Below are 12,580 nucleotides of genomic sequence, written 5' to 3'. Positions count from 1 at the left end.
ACATAAAGCATACTAAAAGCAAAAGAAAAAAAAATATATAAAAAAACGCGCATCAGTCAGAGCTGGATTTTGTTATCACTCACATCACTCAATCAGTTTCCCTCAACTAAAATGTAAAGATATGTCAGTTTAGCTGAGGCAGCAGATGCAGTTCTTTGAGGTAACCTGAAGAGAATGACAGAATGTTCTGAGTGCTCTGCAAACTTTCTCCAGAGCACAAGGACAGCTGCATGAGGATGGACCAGCAGCCCAAGCAGCCAATGTCCTCCACCTCACAGGCTAGTTAATAAAGCCTAAGGAAAAATGATAGCAGTAGAGCAAATACACAGCAATATTCTTTTGGCTTCCTGGTATAAACAGCCCAGAAATACCTTGAGCCTCAAGTTGTATCTCTGTGTTTTAAAGAAGCCTTCAGTCTATTTCCGTTTGGTGGCTCTGTCTAACCACTGCTCTAACCCAGGGAAATCAGGGGATGCGTACCACCCTGGAATGAACTCTGTGGTGTAACCATTCAGCTTCATAAGCCTCACTTCCGTGCAATCCCAAACAGAAAGATTATTTTTTTTCATCCTGGAGAGATATATTTACACAGATGCTTAAAAGCATATACATAGCTAATACGATTTACAGCTAGACTAGTATTACTAACAAATTCCTCAAATAAGATAGTTTCCTGTGTATAGATCCATACATGGATATTTGCCATAAATGAGTAAATAATACACAGCTATCTATTCCTGAATGTTGCGCACAACAATTTCAAATAGAACACACCAGCAACACACATTTACCAGGAAGTCCAGGAGAGATGTAGGAGCTTAAGGTCAGTGCAGAACTGAGGAATGGGGGCAGCACTCCCCATAGAGCTCCAGGCCGCTCCCAGCCCAGCACTCTGAACCCCACAGGACTGCTTCCCTTACCCTGCCTACCCCACAGGGAATGCTCTGCTTCGAATAAAGCAATATCTACGGCCACTTCAGTCCAACTCCACAAAGACGGTAAGCATCCACGAACTGCAGTGCACACAGGTAAGCACAACTCCATCACCAGAGCATCAACAGCAGTCTCATAGACAGGATTTTCAAGAGAGCCAACATAACGCACTGCAGTCCAGCCTATAGCATTGATACCAGCAAATCAGCGCCAGAGACAAATGTGCTGGTCGCTCAGGATTGCTTGATACTGTAAGGGTGGTGAGACACTGGAACAAGCTGCCCAGGGAGGCTGTGGAAGCATTCAAGGCAAGGCTAGATGGGGCCGCAAGCAACCTGGTCTAAGTGGAATTGTCCCCGCCTACAGCAGCAGGGTTGGAACCAGGTGATCTCAAGGGCCCCTTCCAACCCAAACATTCTACGATTCTATGAAAGACAGATCCCAGCTGCTCCAAGCCTTTCCTCCTCGTAACGCAGCAGACTGCAGACACACCCACCCCAAGGACAGCATTCCAGGTGCTCTCAGCAGCGGGTGCCGCTCTGCCCCCAGCCGTGACGCCTAGAGAAGTGCTGCATCTTGCAGCCCCACGTCTAACTTTTAACATTGAGACAACAGCGTGGATGTCAGTCCTAGAAAGAAAGCTAAAGCGTTACAAAAACAAAAGAGATGAACTCACGGTGACAAGAAGCGTGTTGGATTGCACTGACGTTATGGGAATCTCCTCAGACACCTCAGTGTATTCCCATGACAAAAAAAGGAAAAAAAGCTGGATTGTACAAATCAGTGCCTTCAGCACTGCTGACAGCAACGCTGCCCGTCCTGCCATCAGCCTGTAGTTCGGGTGTACGGATGGAGGCCTTGCTGCTCCACGATTGTTATTATAAAATAACGCAAAGGTCTTACGAAAAGACTTAAAATCACAAGGCTTACCACAATTAAACACTCCCTCCAGAGCTGCCCCTGAGGACACTTCTCCAGCAGGTCAGCCCCCACACAGGGCGCGAGTCACACACAGTAACGCCGTAAAGGGTCGACGAGGGCACGGCGACGCCCTCAGCGACGAGTTATGAGCAGGCGAACGAACGCGTAGCGGGTGCGCAAGGCGGGCGCAGGAGCAGCTCACGGCACCGTAACGCCGGAGGGGCACCGCGGCGCCCGCCTCACACGTTCACGCGGCGGGAGGCGCGAACGCGGGGCGCTCGCAGCGGCGCCCCTCCACTTCCTCCCGCGGGGCGCGGCGGGCCGGCGACCGTCGCCCGTGCCGCGCCTCCTTCGCACCCCCGGCCCCGCTCACCGCCGCCTCCTCGCGGCAAGGGAGGCGAGGGGGCAGCCCCGCGGCGCCCGGTGACGGGGCACCGCCCTCCGCCGGGGACACCGCGCCCCTCCTCCGCCCCACCCCACCTCGCCGGGGCTCCCGCCGGCGCCGCCACGGAGGCCGCCCCTCGGCGCACGCGCGGTGCCCGGCAGCGGGAGGGGCTCCGGGACGGCGCGCGGGCTGCTGGGGGCCGCGGTACCGGCGGCATGGCGCAGCTCACCGCAAGGTTCCGTGCCGAGAACCCCAGGTGAGGCGCGGCCGGGCCGGGGGGGACGGTTACGGGATGGGACCGCTAACGGCGCCGTGTGCCCGCAGGTACGCCGTAGAGGACGTTCCCTTCTCCGTGCCCGCGGCCTCCGAGACCGCCGACCTCAGCCACCTCATCAACAAGCTGCTGGCGGCGCGCGGCGGTAGGTGCCGCGGGAAGGGCCCGGCCCGGAGCAGCTCGGTACTCGGCGCGGGGCCCCTCGCCCGTCCTCAACGGGAACGCTCTCTGCTTTGTTTCAGCGGACCACAAATATGTGGAGTTCGACTTCCTCATCCAGGGCCAGTTCCTGCGCGTGCCGCTGGTCACGCACATGGAGATGGAGAACATCTCCACGGTGAGGCCGCTCCCCGCGCACGGCCGCCGGGGGGACCGGGGAACGCGCTCGGCTTTTCTGCTTTTCTGACTGACCCAGAAGTCCCCGCAAGTTTAAACTCAGTCTGAACGGCAAAATAACGACAGAGTGGGAGATTAGTGGCCCTGGACAATGGAACACCATTATCTGAGCTCTTGTCTCTGTTCCGTGCTTTAAGTTCATCATTCAACGTGTTAAAACCCCTGCAACAGCAGTTACATTGAGGGCAAAAGGGGAAGTTAGCATCACCTCTAGAAAGCCATACCCTGTGAATTATGTTTTAGACGCCAGTTTTAAGTGGTAGATACAGAAGAGGAACGCGATAACAGTGAAGATAATAGCTTTTGCTGTCAGCTTGCTATTAACCATAATTTGCTATAGCTATAGAGAAAGCAATATCACTCACCTGACAGCTGCAGGTCCACTAACCTGGAATTGTTGGTGCCAAGATCTCTGCCCAAAAAACTTGTACATTTGCACCACACTACAATTAAGTATGATTGTTATTAAGAAAAATAAAAGCACGCTAAATAAATATTTTGTTTGTGAGCTCAGGAAGAAGTGGTGGAAATCGAGTATGTGGAGAAATACATGGCCCCACAGCCTGAGGAGTGCATCTTCCACGACGACTGGATCAGCTCTGTTCAGGCCACTGAAGAATGGTACCACACTAGACCAGTTCTACAATTTTTCTTTCTTACTCCTGATGTACGCACAGGACTCCGTGGTGTTAAATGGAGTGCTATTCTGTGTCTTTACTAAACTGTTATCTTTTTCTCCTTGCTCTGTTTTTGACTTGATTTTTCTTTTTAGCCTATCAAGTCCAACAGCTATTTGCTTTTGTAAGCACTTTATAGTTTTAACACCTCAGAACTTGTGTTGAAGTCAGCACAGAACAAGACAAATATTTCAACATTGGACTCCTACTAGAAATGCCTAATACAAGTGCTCTTTACCATCTCTGTAAGGAAGCAAGATTTATGTGTCTATTTTAAATCTTAAATCCTTTTGACTTCAAATGCGATGGGTGTACAGCAGCAAATACAACTGCGTAGCTTTGTGCAGGGCTTTTCTTTAAAGCACATCATTGTCCTTAAGCACTGTATTTTAAAATTAATTTTCCAATCAACTAGCCCATGTTTTTGTACTAACATATGGTTTGAAAATGCTTCAGGATCCTACCTGTTAACACACTATGAACAATAACATTTCGTACATCATTTAAAAGGTAATTTAAATCTTACCAACCAGAATACGCAGTACTACCATTGCTATTCTTTGTCTTGCACTCATAGCTTTGCACCTGTAGGCTTTAACAAAGCCATTTCAGGCAACCAGATTCTATGTTCATATTCTTTTGAATTTATGGTTTTATTGAAACAAAGATAACAATTTTAAATTCTGTGTCTTGCAGGATACTAACTGGCTGCTATGATCAGACTGCTCGAATCTGGTCTTTGGAAGGAAAATCCATCATGACAATAGCTGGGCATACAGAAGTAGTGAAGGATGTGGCGTGGGTGAAGCAAGGTCAGTATATAGTAGCTTAATTTATTGGCTGAGAAATATCAGCATTTCTCAATCATGAGGAATGAATGGTTGAGGTCCAACTGCCCTATGCAAGCAGCAACACCTAGAACAGGGTGCCCACAACCATGTCCAGAAGTCAAGATATTAAATTATGTCAGCCTCTGTCAGTTTTTTTTTTTTTTTTTTTTTTAAACCAAGTAATGGTGCCATTAAGACATTCCATGAATAGTAATGAATGTAGTAGTTTAACGTGCACATTGTCTATCACCCTTCCAGACTTATTTGTATTAGTTTTACTTGCAGGGTAACATGATGTGAACCAAGGTGTGTTTATGTCATGTTAGTGGTAGATAGGGTTTCTGTCTGCTATTTCTTCAACTAGAACAATTCCTATAAATATTTTTGAAAGCAAAGTTTAGGGTGAACATGCCTTCTTTCTTCCTCAGATAGTTTATCCTGCCTGTTAATCAGTGCATCTATGGACCAAACTATCCTCCTCTGGGAGTGGAACGTGGAGAAGAACAAAGTGAAAGCCCTTCACTGCTGCAGAGGACATGCTGGGAGTGTAGACTCCGTGGCAGTTGATTGCACAAGGACTAAAGTGAGTAACCTCTTAAAGACAATCTTTGGATTTTGGGATGTTAGCAGCCTGTAACTCAAAAGAAACTTTTTTTTTTCCTGTCTAGTGACAGTCATATATTATTGTGACTGACATAGATACATTTCTATTCCTGTTAGAAATGATGGTTACTAAAATAATCTAGGACTGCTGCATGAACACTAGGTCTTCTTTTCAAATAATGAGATCCACTTACTCCAGTACCACAGAAGGCTGAAGGTGATTTTAAATAGTGCAAGATAGTTCTGCTTTTGATTTCTGAGAGTGAAGCGAAATGCTTACTTTTAAGGAATAAAAATAGATACTCTTCCTGTAAGGGTAGGAAAAGGAGTAATTTGATCTGTACCTTTTTTTTTTCCTCCCATTGGAGGAGCCCAGAACTGTTCGTTATGTATTACAATCCATTGGTTAATTTTTAAAGGAGAAACTGTACTTGGTATGGCTTGCGAGGTCTGACAGAACAACTGTTAACAAAACATTTCTGTTCGTTCAGTTCTGCAGTGGATCTTGGGATAAGATGCTAAAGATTTGGTCTGCAGGTGAGTCTAAGCTGAGATTCTTGGCCACATTCAGAACTGTGCTTGCGATAACCTGGATGATGGATACCTGAATACCTTTTTCTTTAAGAAAATTTGATATCTATTAATAAAAGCAAGTTATAACTTTTGCTTTTTTTTTTTTTTTTTTGGCAATAGCTTTGTAAGACTGTAAATAGCTATCTTAAGTTACTGTTTTGGTTGGTAACAATTTCAGGTATAGCTTTGAACTGTCTGCCACTGTTTATTTTATTTAGAACACAGAACTTTGTGTCCATTTAATTTTTTTTGATGGGTTTATATAAAATGCAGGTTTGAGTATAGACTGTAAAGCAAAGGCCAATGGGTTATTTTTCTGGTCTATTAACACCATAGTATGAAGCAAAGTAAGATGGTCAGGTCTTTTCTATTAATGTAGACTAATTTTTTTCATTTCAATGTTTTTTCTTAACCGTTACAAGACGTGTTCTTCTGGTTTAGGAGTATTTACGTGGGTACTATTTCTGAAGGAAAGGTTGTGTTTAGCACACTTGAATTCCTGTTGGGATTTTCTATCAGGAGGGATTATCTTAAAAATTCTGTTGAAACCTCTAGATCAAGTCTGACTTGTCTTCTGTCATAGTCCCTACAGATGAAGAGGATGAAATGGAAGAAGCAGCTAACAGACCACGGAAGAAGCAGAAAACAGAACAGCTGGGACTGACAAGGGTAAGATGAGCTCCAGGCTTGTAGGAGATTTTGAAGTGCAGCCATAGAATATGATTTCTCTTTATTAATAGTTACAAGAAAAAATCTTTGGTGATATGTCTGAGGTAGATCAGATATTTTTATTTACTGAAAGATAGGTGTGTTAACTACGCTCACTCTAATCTCACTTTTAAATCCTAGACTCCTCTGGCAACCCTCTCTGGCCACACAGAAGCCATCTCTTCTGTGCTGTGGTCAGATGCTGAAGAAATCTGCAGTGCATCGTGGGACCACACCATTAAGTTCTGGGATGCTGAGACTGGGGGTCTCAAATCAACTTTGGTGAGATTGCTGTACTTCCTATGTTCAACTGATGTCCACTTTAAACAAAAATAACTATACAAAATGAACCAGTAGCTCCTCTTTTAAAGGTTTTTTGTTGGGTTTTGTTTTTTTTTTTGACAGACAGGAAACAAAGTGTTTAATTCCATTTCTTACTCACCTCTGTGTCGACGTCTAGCATCTGGGAGTACTGACAGACATATCAGACTATGGGATCCTCGTGGCAAAGGTGAGGTAATAAACATGCATGTTCATGAAGGTGTTTTTCCAAAAGCATCTCAAAACTTGCCTTCTCATGCCTCTGCTAGAAATAAGCCATTTGGGAACTTTTATTAAATAGATGTTTCTTCTATTTTCTGTAACTAAGTGCAAGACTACTTTGGTTTCTCATCAAGTAATTCAGAAAACTAATTCAACTTGTTTTCACTTTTTTAAAAAATAAACAAGAAACCTTAATAACATATATTCAACTGCATAGTTGCAAACCTGAACTGTTTTAGTTTACTTTATTTAAGGACTCAGTCCCTCTGTTTAAGCTGCCACGCTGGAATTGGTGGGACCATCATTTAAGCGAAATAGCAGTCACTTTGTTACACTATTGTGGTGCCTTCTTACACAGGACTGCTAATCACTTTGAACTGAGCCAACTGGATTTATTCCATAGACACATTTACTTATTCAGCTTCTATAAATCCAGTCAAGATTTCAAGTGTTAATAATAATAATTGTTAATAATAAAAGCATTTTTTTTCCCCAAGAATATTTGAAAAGAGAGTTTAGTGAAATACATTTTTTTTTTTTTAATTCCTTCACCAGAACTAGTGTGACTTTTTTTTTTTGTGTTCACTTTGATTTCTGAGATAACAATTGCTGAATGCTGGGGACAGACACTTACCTCAAACACAAAGGTGTTGCTGACTGAATTCCATATGCATCTTAAAAGGGCCAGTTGCAGTTGGCATTGGCTGTGAGCAGCTTCTTTTTTCTCCTGTCCAGATGGCTCCTTGGTTCTCCTGTCTCTGACTTCTCACACAGGCTGGGTGACATCTGTGAAGTGGTCACCCACCCATGAGCATCAGCTGATCTCTGGCTCTCTGGACAACATTGTGAAGCTGTGGGACACAAGAAGGTAAAATAAACACATGTCGCATGTAGTCAAAGGCATGTAAGCTTACAGTGTCAATTAGCCTAGTGAAATCACAAAATCAGTGTTAGAAATTCACTGGAAACTCCTGTGGTGATGGTGAAAATCTGCTAGGATTCAGGAGACAGGCACATAATGAAGAAAAATATTTGTAATCTATTTGAGGACCTTTGGCTTAATCATGAGAGCTGTGTGGTGTTCCAACACAAGACATCACTGATATTAAGGGCAGCGTTGACTGAGAAGCACAAGGTAGGAACCCTAATGTTGCTACTGAGGTTAAGAGGAGCAGTTCTGCTACACATTCCTCTGCTAAAGAGCAAAACATGCTATTTTCTAAAGACCAACCCTAACATAATGACATTTCACTTGCTACTGCTTTTGCACTTTTGTACAAATTTCAAAGAATGAAATGGTCTGCATTCAGAAAACTTAAACGTATTTTTCCAGGGAAAAAATAAAGTACAGTCAAACAATATCCACATGGAAGAAAAACCTTCATTAACCTTCTGTCTGAAAGTAGTTTTCAAGTAGGTGAAAAATACTGCTGCTTTTCTCTTTGAGGACGTAAGAGAGCTTAAAACTGAAGCTATCAACTACAGAGAATGCAATGGAAAGGTCACAAATAGTGGATATCCATACATTGTTAAAGAGTTTAACTGCTCTCGTAATTTCAAACACGTGACAGTATATACCTGTGTTTTACCAGTTGCAAAGCTCCGCTGTATGACTTGGCTGCTCACGAAGATAAGGTTTTGTGTGTGGACTGGACAGAAGCAGGGGTAAGAATCTGAAGAGCGAATTACTCTGCTTAAGTGTTGTGGTTAGGAAATGGGCTAAAGGCAGTATTGCTTATGGTATGTAGTATGCTTAATGGCAGAAGAGAGGAAGAAATAAGTTTTAGTTGTTGCTTTGGTTGATAGTGGGTAAAAAAGGTGTTACTGTCATTGCACTGCAGTGCTTCCCTGTACAACTGCGAAAGGAGGTAGGATGGGAGTTTAAGCATCATAGCACTAAGTGGGCATTATATTCATGTTCCACATGGGGAGAGAAATGAGAACAGCAGCACATCTCACTGAGAAAAATGTGTTCCAAGGTATCATTTACTGCCAGAGACTAAAGCAGCAGCAAGAATTGAGACATCAGGCATGGCAGTGCAAGTAGAAGGGGGAACTTTGTAATCCTCTGTAGCAAGCTGTTCTGCTACTGTAATGATACAAACATGCAAAATGCTTTTATTCTTTTATGCTATGATTAAAAACTCTCAATGTGGCTCCAGTTAGAAAACAGGAAAAGGCAGAAAGAGCTTTAGAAATTTTCCACAAAGACTTCTAATTTTGGGAGGAGAGCCAGAGACAAAACTGCTCCCATGCTTGGATTCTGAGTTTTCATCATGCATTAACAGTTCATTATTTATCATTTCTTTTCACATCTTAAAGGAGAGAAAAATGAAAAATTTTAACATTTGTTAGAGAATTTTGCATAATTCTGATATTGACTACAATTTTCTTTTTCTGTCATCAGTTGCTATTGAGTGGAGGTGCAGACAACAAACTGTATTGCTACAGGTACCCAGCCACAGCCTCTGATGTTGGAGCTTGAAGGTCAACAGCTGGAAGACTTTCTTTTTTAATTTCAAACTTTCCAGTAGTCACTCTCTGTTAACATACATACACATCCAACATTTGAATGAAGACTTGCAGTTCAGAGAGCAGTTGTTCCTACTTTTTGTATTGGTAAGCTGTATTTGAATTTATAAGAGCAGAACAACAGCCAGCAGCTTCACACATGCTTACCATGAAACAGCAGAGGGTGTTTCTTCCTATTTTGATGACTTTGTATTTAAATCTTTCGAATGGCTATTTGTATAGCCCTCTTATTAACAGTAAACTGTTACTGACACTTAGAGAAAAATTACTGGAGTAAATTTTTTTTTTTTTTGCATTCACCTGCATTCCCTTTATAAAAAATTAAAGCTTTTATCTAAGTTCATTGTTTCAGTGCCTCACTTGAAGTAAAAATCAGACTTTCAGTAGGGTCACTGGCAGTTCTTAAGATTAGTTCCTTCACTGACAAACCCAGTCTACTTTTTAGGATAAGATTTAGCATGCTTGCAGTGTGCATGTAGATGGCTAAACAAAATCTGAACTAGCTTTCCTATTAGGTTATTGTAGAACAGACAAGACAAGTTAATCTCAATTATTGGTGTGAAATTGGTAAGAAAATAAAAATCAAAACAGTAGTCAGTCATTCGTTTATAACTAACTTGTGTTTAAACTACTATCAATATGGTTTAAAATCTGAGCCTGTAATGTACTCTGAGAATGATGTGGTATTTTCTAATGTCTAAAATTCACATCAGAATGGTGAAACTGCTTTTTACCGAGTTTGTGCATGGGCAGAACTCTGTCTTACAGATAATATTTCAAGGATAACCAGGACAAATGCAATTGTTACTTATTAGAATATTTTAAGACAATTAAGCAACCAACCCATTTGAAAAAAACTAGGATGTAAAACTCAGTATTCCATTTTAAGTGCACTTTCTACGTTAAATGTGGGAGTATGCAAGACAGAATTACTTTAGAAAAATAAAATTAATAACTCTGGAGAACAGCACAGACTGGCCAAAGAAGCGGTGATGGGTTTCATGGATAGAACAACTTGTCTGTCTCAATATAGTAGTACATCCAGGAGATAAGTAGATTTTGTTCATACACATAAACCTTTTAATAAGAAATTCCACTTAATTAATGGTATAGTAACTTCCTTCAATACATTAGGATGAAGCTGGGACAGGATCTACTGCCAAACTGTGCAACTCATGACCATATGGCTGAATTAGATACTTGTTTGTGAAGACTGCCCTGAAAATTTCACAACTTTCCGTTCACATAAGCAACCTACTTAGTATTACTTTCCCCTTCCTTCCTCCCTTTCAACATAAAAATCCTGCCATAAAACTATTTTTGAAGTAATTGGCCCTGGTACATTAGAAAATGTCATGATTTCATATGGGAAAAATCATCAACAAATTCCTATTAAAAAAAGTAACGGAAAAATCTTACAACACAGCACAGCACTTCATTATTTAATCATCATTCAGCCCTAGAGTTAGTTGATTCCATCAAACTTCTGCTAGACTGAAAAACAAATCAATTTTCATCTTTTGTAAATAAGATCACTCAAGTCATCAGTCCTACTTTGAAAAGAAGCTTTAAATCAAATGGCTTATTTTTGGAAATTAGTTTAAGAAGAAATTCTAGAGTCAAAACTAAAGCCATTTTATAATGTAAAATTAAGTTTAGCATATTTCTTTAGCTGTTCTCACAGCTTGAACGCTTCATTTTCTAAACTGCAGCCTGACACTATTTTTTGTTTAACTTTTGTTTAAGCGTGTTTCCTTGGCCAATGCATGAGGCTATTAGTTATGCAAATGACAAGGAAACTCCATGCAAGTTGGGGTTTTCTTGGTTTTTTTTTTTTTTTTTTTTTTTTTAAATTTCCAGCAAAAACTGAGAATATGGTGCTACTGGACTTAACAAGCAGCAGTGAAGACAGCTTAAAAATAAGGGTTTATCGGGTTTCTGCAACCATCTTGTCTGTAGATAATTATTCTCACATTTGGGCATTTTAACTTAAAATCAAATAGCTTTTCTTCAACAAAGATCACTTACCAGTTTTTTGGATAACTTTCCTAACCTGCTCCCATATTCAACAGCATACCTACATTGGAAACACAGTTCTTCTAATAGTTCCAATTTCCTTTTTCTAACCCAGGGGACCACCAGGCTTCTGCCCCCTCAGCTCACATCATCAGCACCTCTCCCTCCACCCGTACATAAAACACTGAGCAAAAGATAAGCACCTCTCTTTCAATTTTGTTTTTAGCTGCTAATGGTGGTGAGGGTTTGCCTTAATAAAAATAATCCCATTTGAAGTTTCAATCAGTTTTGTGCAGGCTGATAGATTTCCAGTATAAACTGCATACTTCGCTGGATTTCAGCACATGTATGTTAGGAGACATTTAATTATATATACTTAAGATGGTTTCTACAATTTAAACAAAAATATTTCAGAGCTGGAAAGGAATAGCATATTTAGATAAGAGAATATACTACATATTCACATTTAGTAGGATTAGTTATTGTTCACCTGTAGGTTTTTGCTAAGTACACTTTTGAGAACGTGAAGCCATAGCAGGTTGTCCTGTCCCCATTTACACCTCTGTTAAATAGGTTCCTTAACTGGATAACTGGAGAGAAATGCTGAACGTCCTGTTCTGAGAGGGAAAACTAGAAGCTATCCTTGATTTCTGTCCAAATACCCAGGTCATTAGAAAGGTAGCTATTGGTTTAGCACAGCGGCCAGCCTAAGCTAGCAGCTGACTCCTGCTTGGCCACCACAGGTGAGAGAAGCCACACACATGCAAAGAGTTCTGCAGATTTGGTTAGGTAGCAACAGGTTATGTGTGGTAGCTTATGTTACAAATCACATGTCAAAAAAATCCCAGTCAAATTAGAACCATCAGTTGTGTTTCATAGAAACATTTGGCACAGAACTCAAATTAGGGAGAAAATTTGGATTAAAATGAATTGTGAAAACCAATTAAAGCAGTCTTGTAAGTTGTGAGAACGAGGAACGCACAGTTTTTCTGTTGCCAGTAAGAAACTGGATTAATCTGATTCAGAAAAGGTAGCTGCCCAATCCGCATGAGTCTTAACAAGCCATCCAAATCAGGAGGTTTACTCCATGGAATGTGAAAAGCATAACTCAGACCATAAAAAAACACAAACTTCTGCATCAGATATTCATATTCAGAACTTCCAAATGTCAACTTTGCATATCTTTGTA

The 12,580-nt window shown here is 41.5% G+C and overlaps 2 protein-coding genes across 3 annotated transcripts in view; one reads left to right on the top strand and one right to left on the bottom strand.

Moving 5' to 3' along the window:
* Positions 1–2,335, bottom strand: part of CARF (calcium responsive transcription factor) — a 35,873-nt gene extending 33,538 nt beyond the window's left edge. The window contains exon 1 of the mRNA XM_003207476.4: positions 1,864–2,335. The gene's annotated coding sequence lies outside the window, so the exon portion shown is untranslated. The remainder of the gene's footprint in view (positions 1–1,863) is intronic.
* On the top strand, positions 2,336–9,718 carry WDR12 (WD repeat domain 12). Of its 2 annotated transcripts, none has more exons than XM_085227723.1 (13): positions 2,336–2,495; positions 2,564–2,658; positions 2,756–2,850; positions 3,424–3,530; positions 4,283–4,398; positions 4,845–4,999; positions 5,511–5,556; positions 6,176–6,261; positions 6,442–6,582; positions 6,706–6,811; positions 7,579–7,711; positions 8,436–8,508; positions 9,251–9,718. In XM_085227723.1, exons 1-13 carry the CDS (start codon positions 2,455–2,457, stop codon positions 9,326–9,328), a joined length of 1,272 nt encoding a protein of 423 aa, XP_085083849.1. In that variant the 5' UTR covers positions 2,336–2,454; the 3' UTR covers positions 9,329–9,718. The 2 variants fall into 2 exon arrangements, with proteins under 2 accessions (XP_085083849.1, XP_085083848.1); XM_085227722.1 differs by having other exon boundaries at positions 2,441–2,495; positions 3,424–3,576.
* The last annotated feature ends 2,862 nt before the right edge of the window (positions 9,719–12,580 follow it).

Source organism: Meleagris gallopavo, chromosome 7 (genome assembly GCF_905368555.1).
Source record: "Meleagris gallopavo chromosome 7, MGAL_WU_HG_1.1, whole genome shotgun sequence".
NCBI classification, from domain to species: Eukaryota; Metazoa; Chordata; class Aves; order Galliformes; family Phasianidae; genus Meleagris; species Meleagris gallopavo.
Note: the sequence above shows the minus strand (reverse complement) of the source record. Positions and strands in the feature narration are given on the sequence as shown.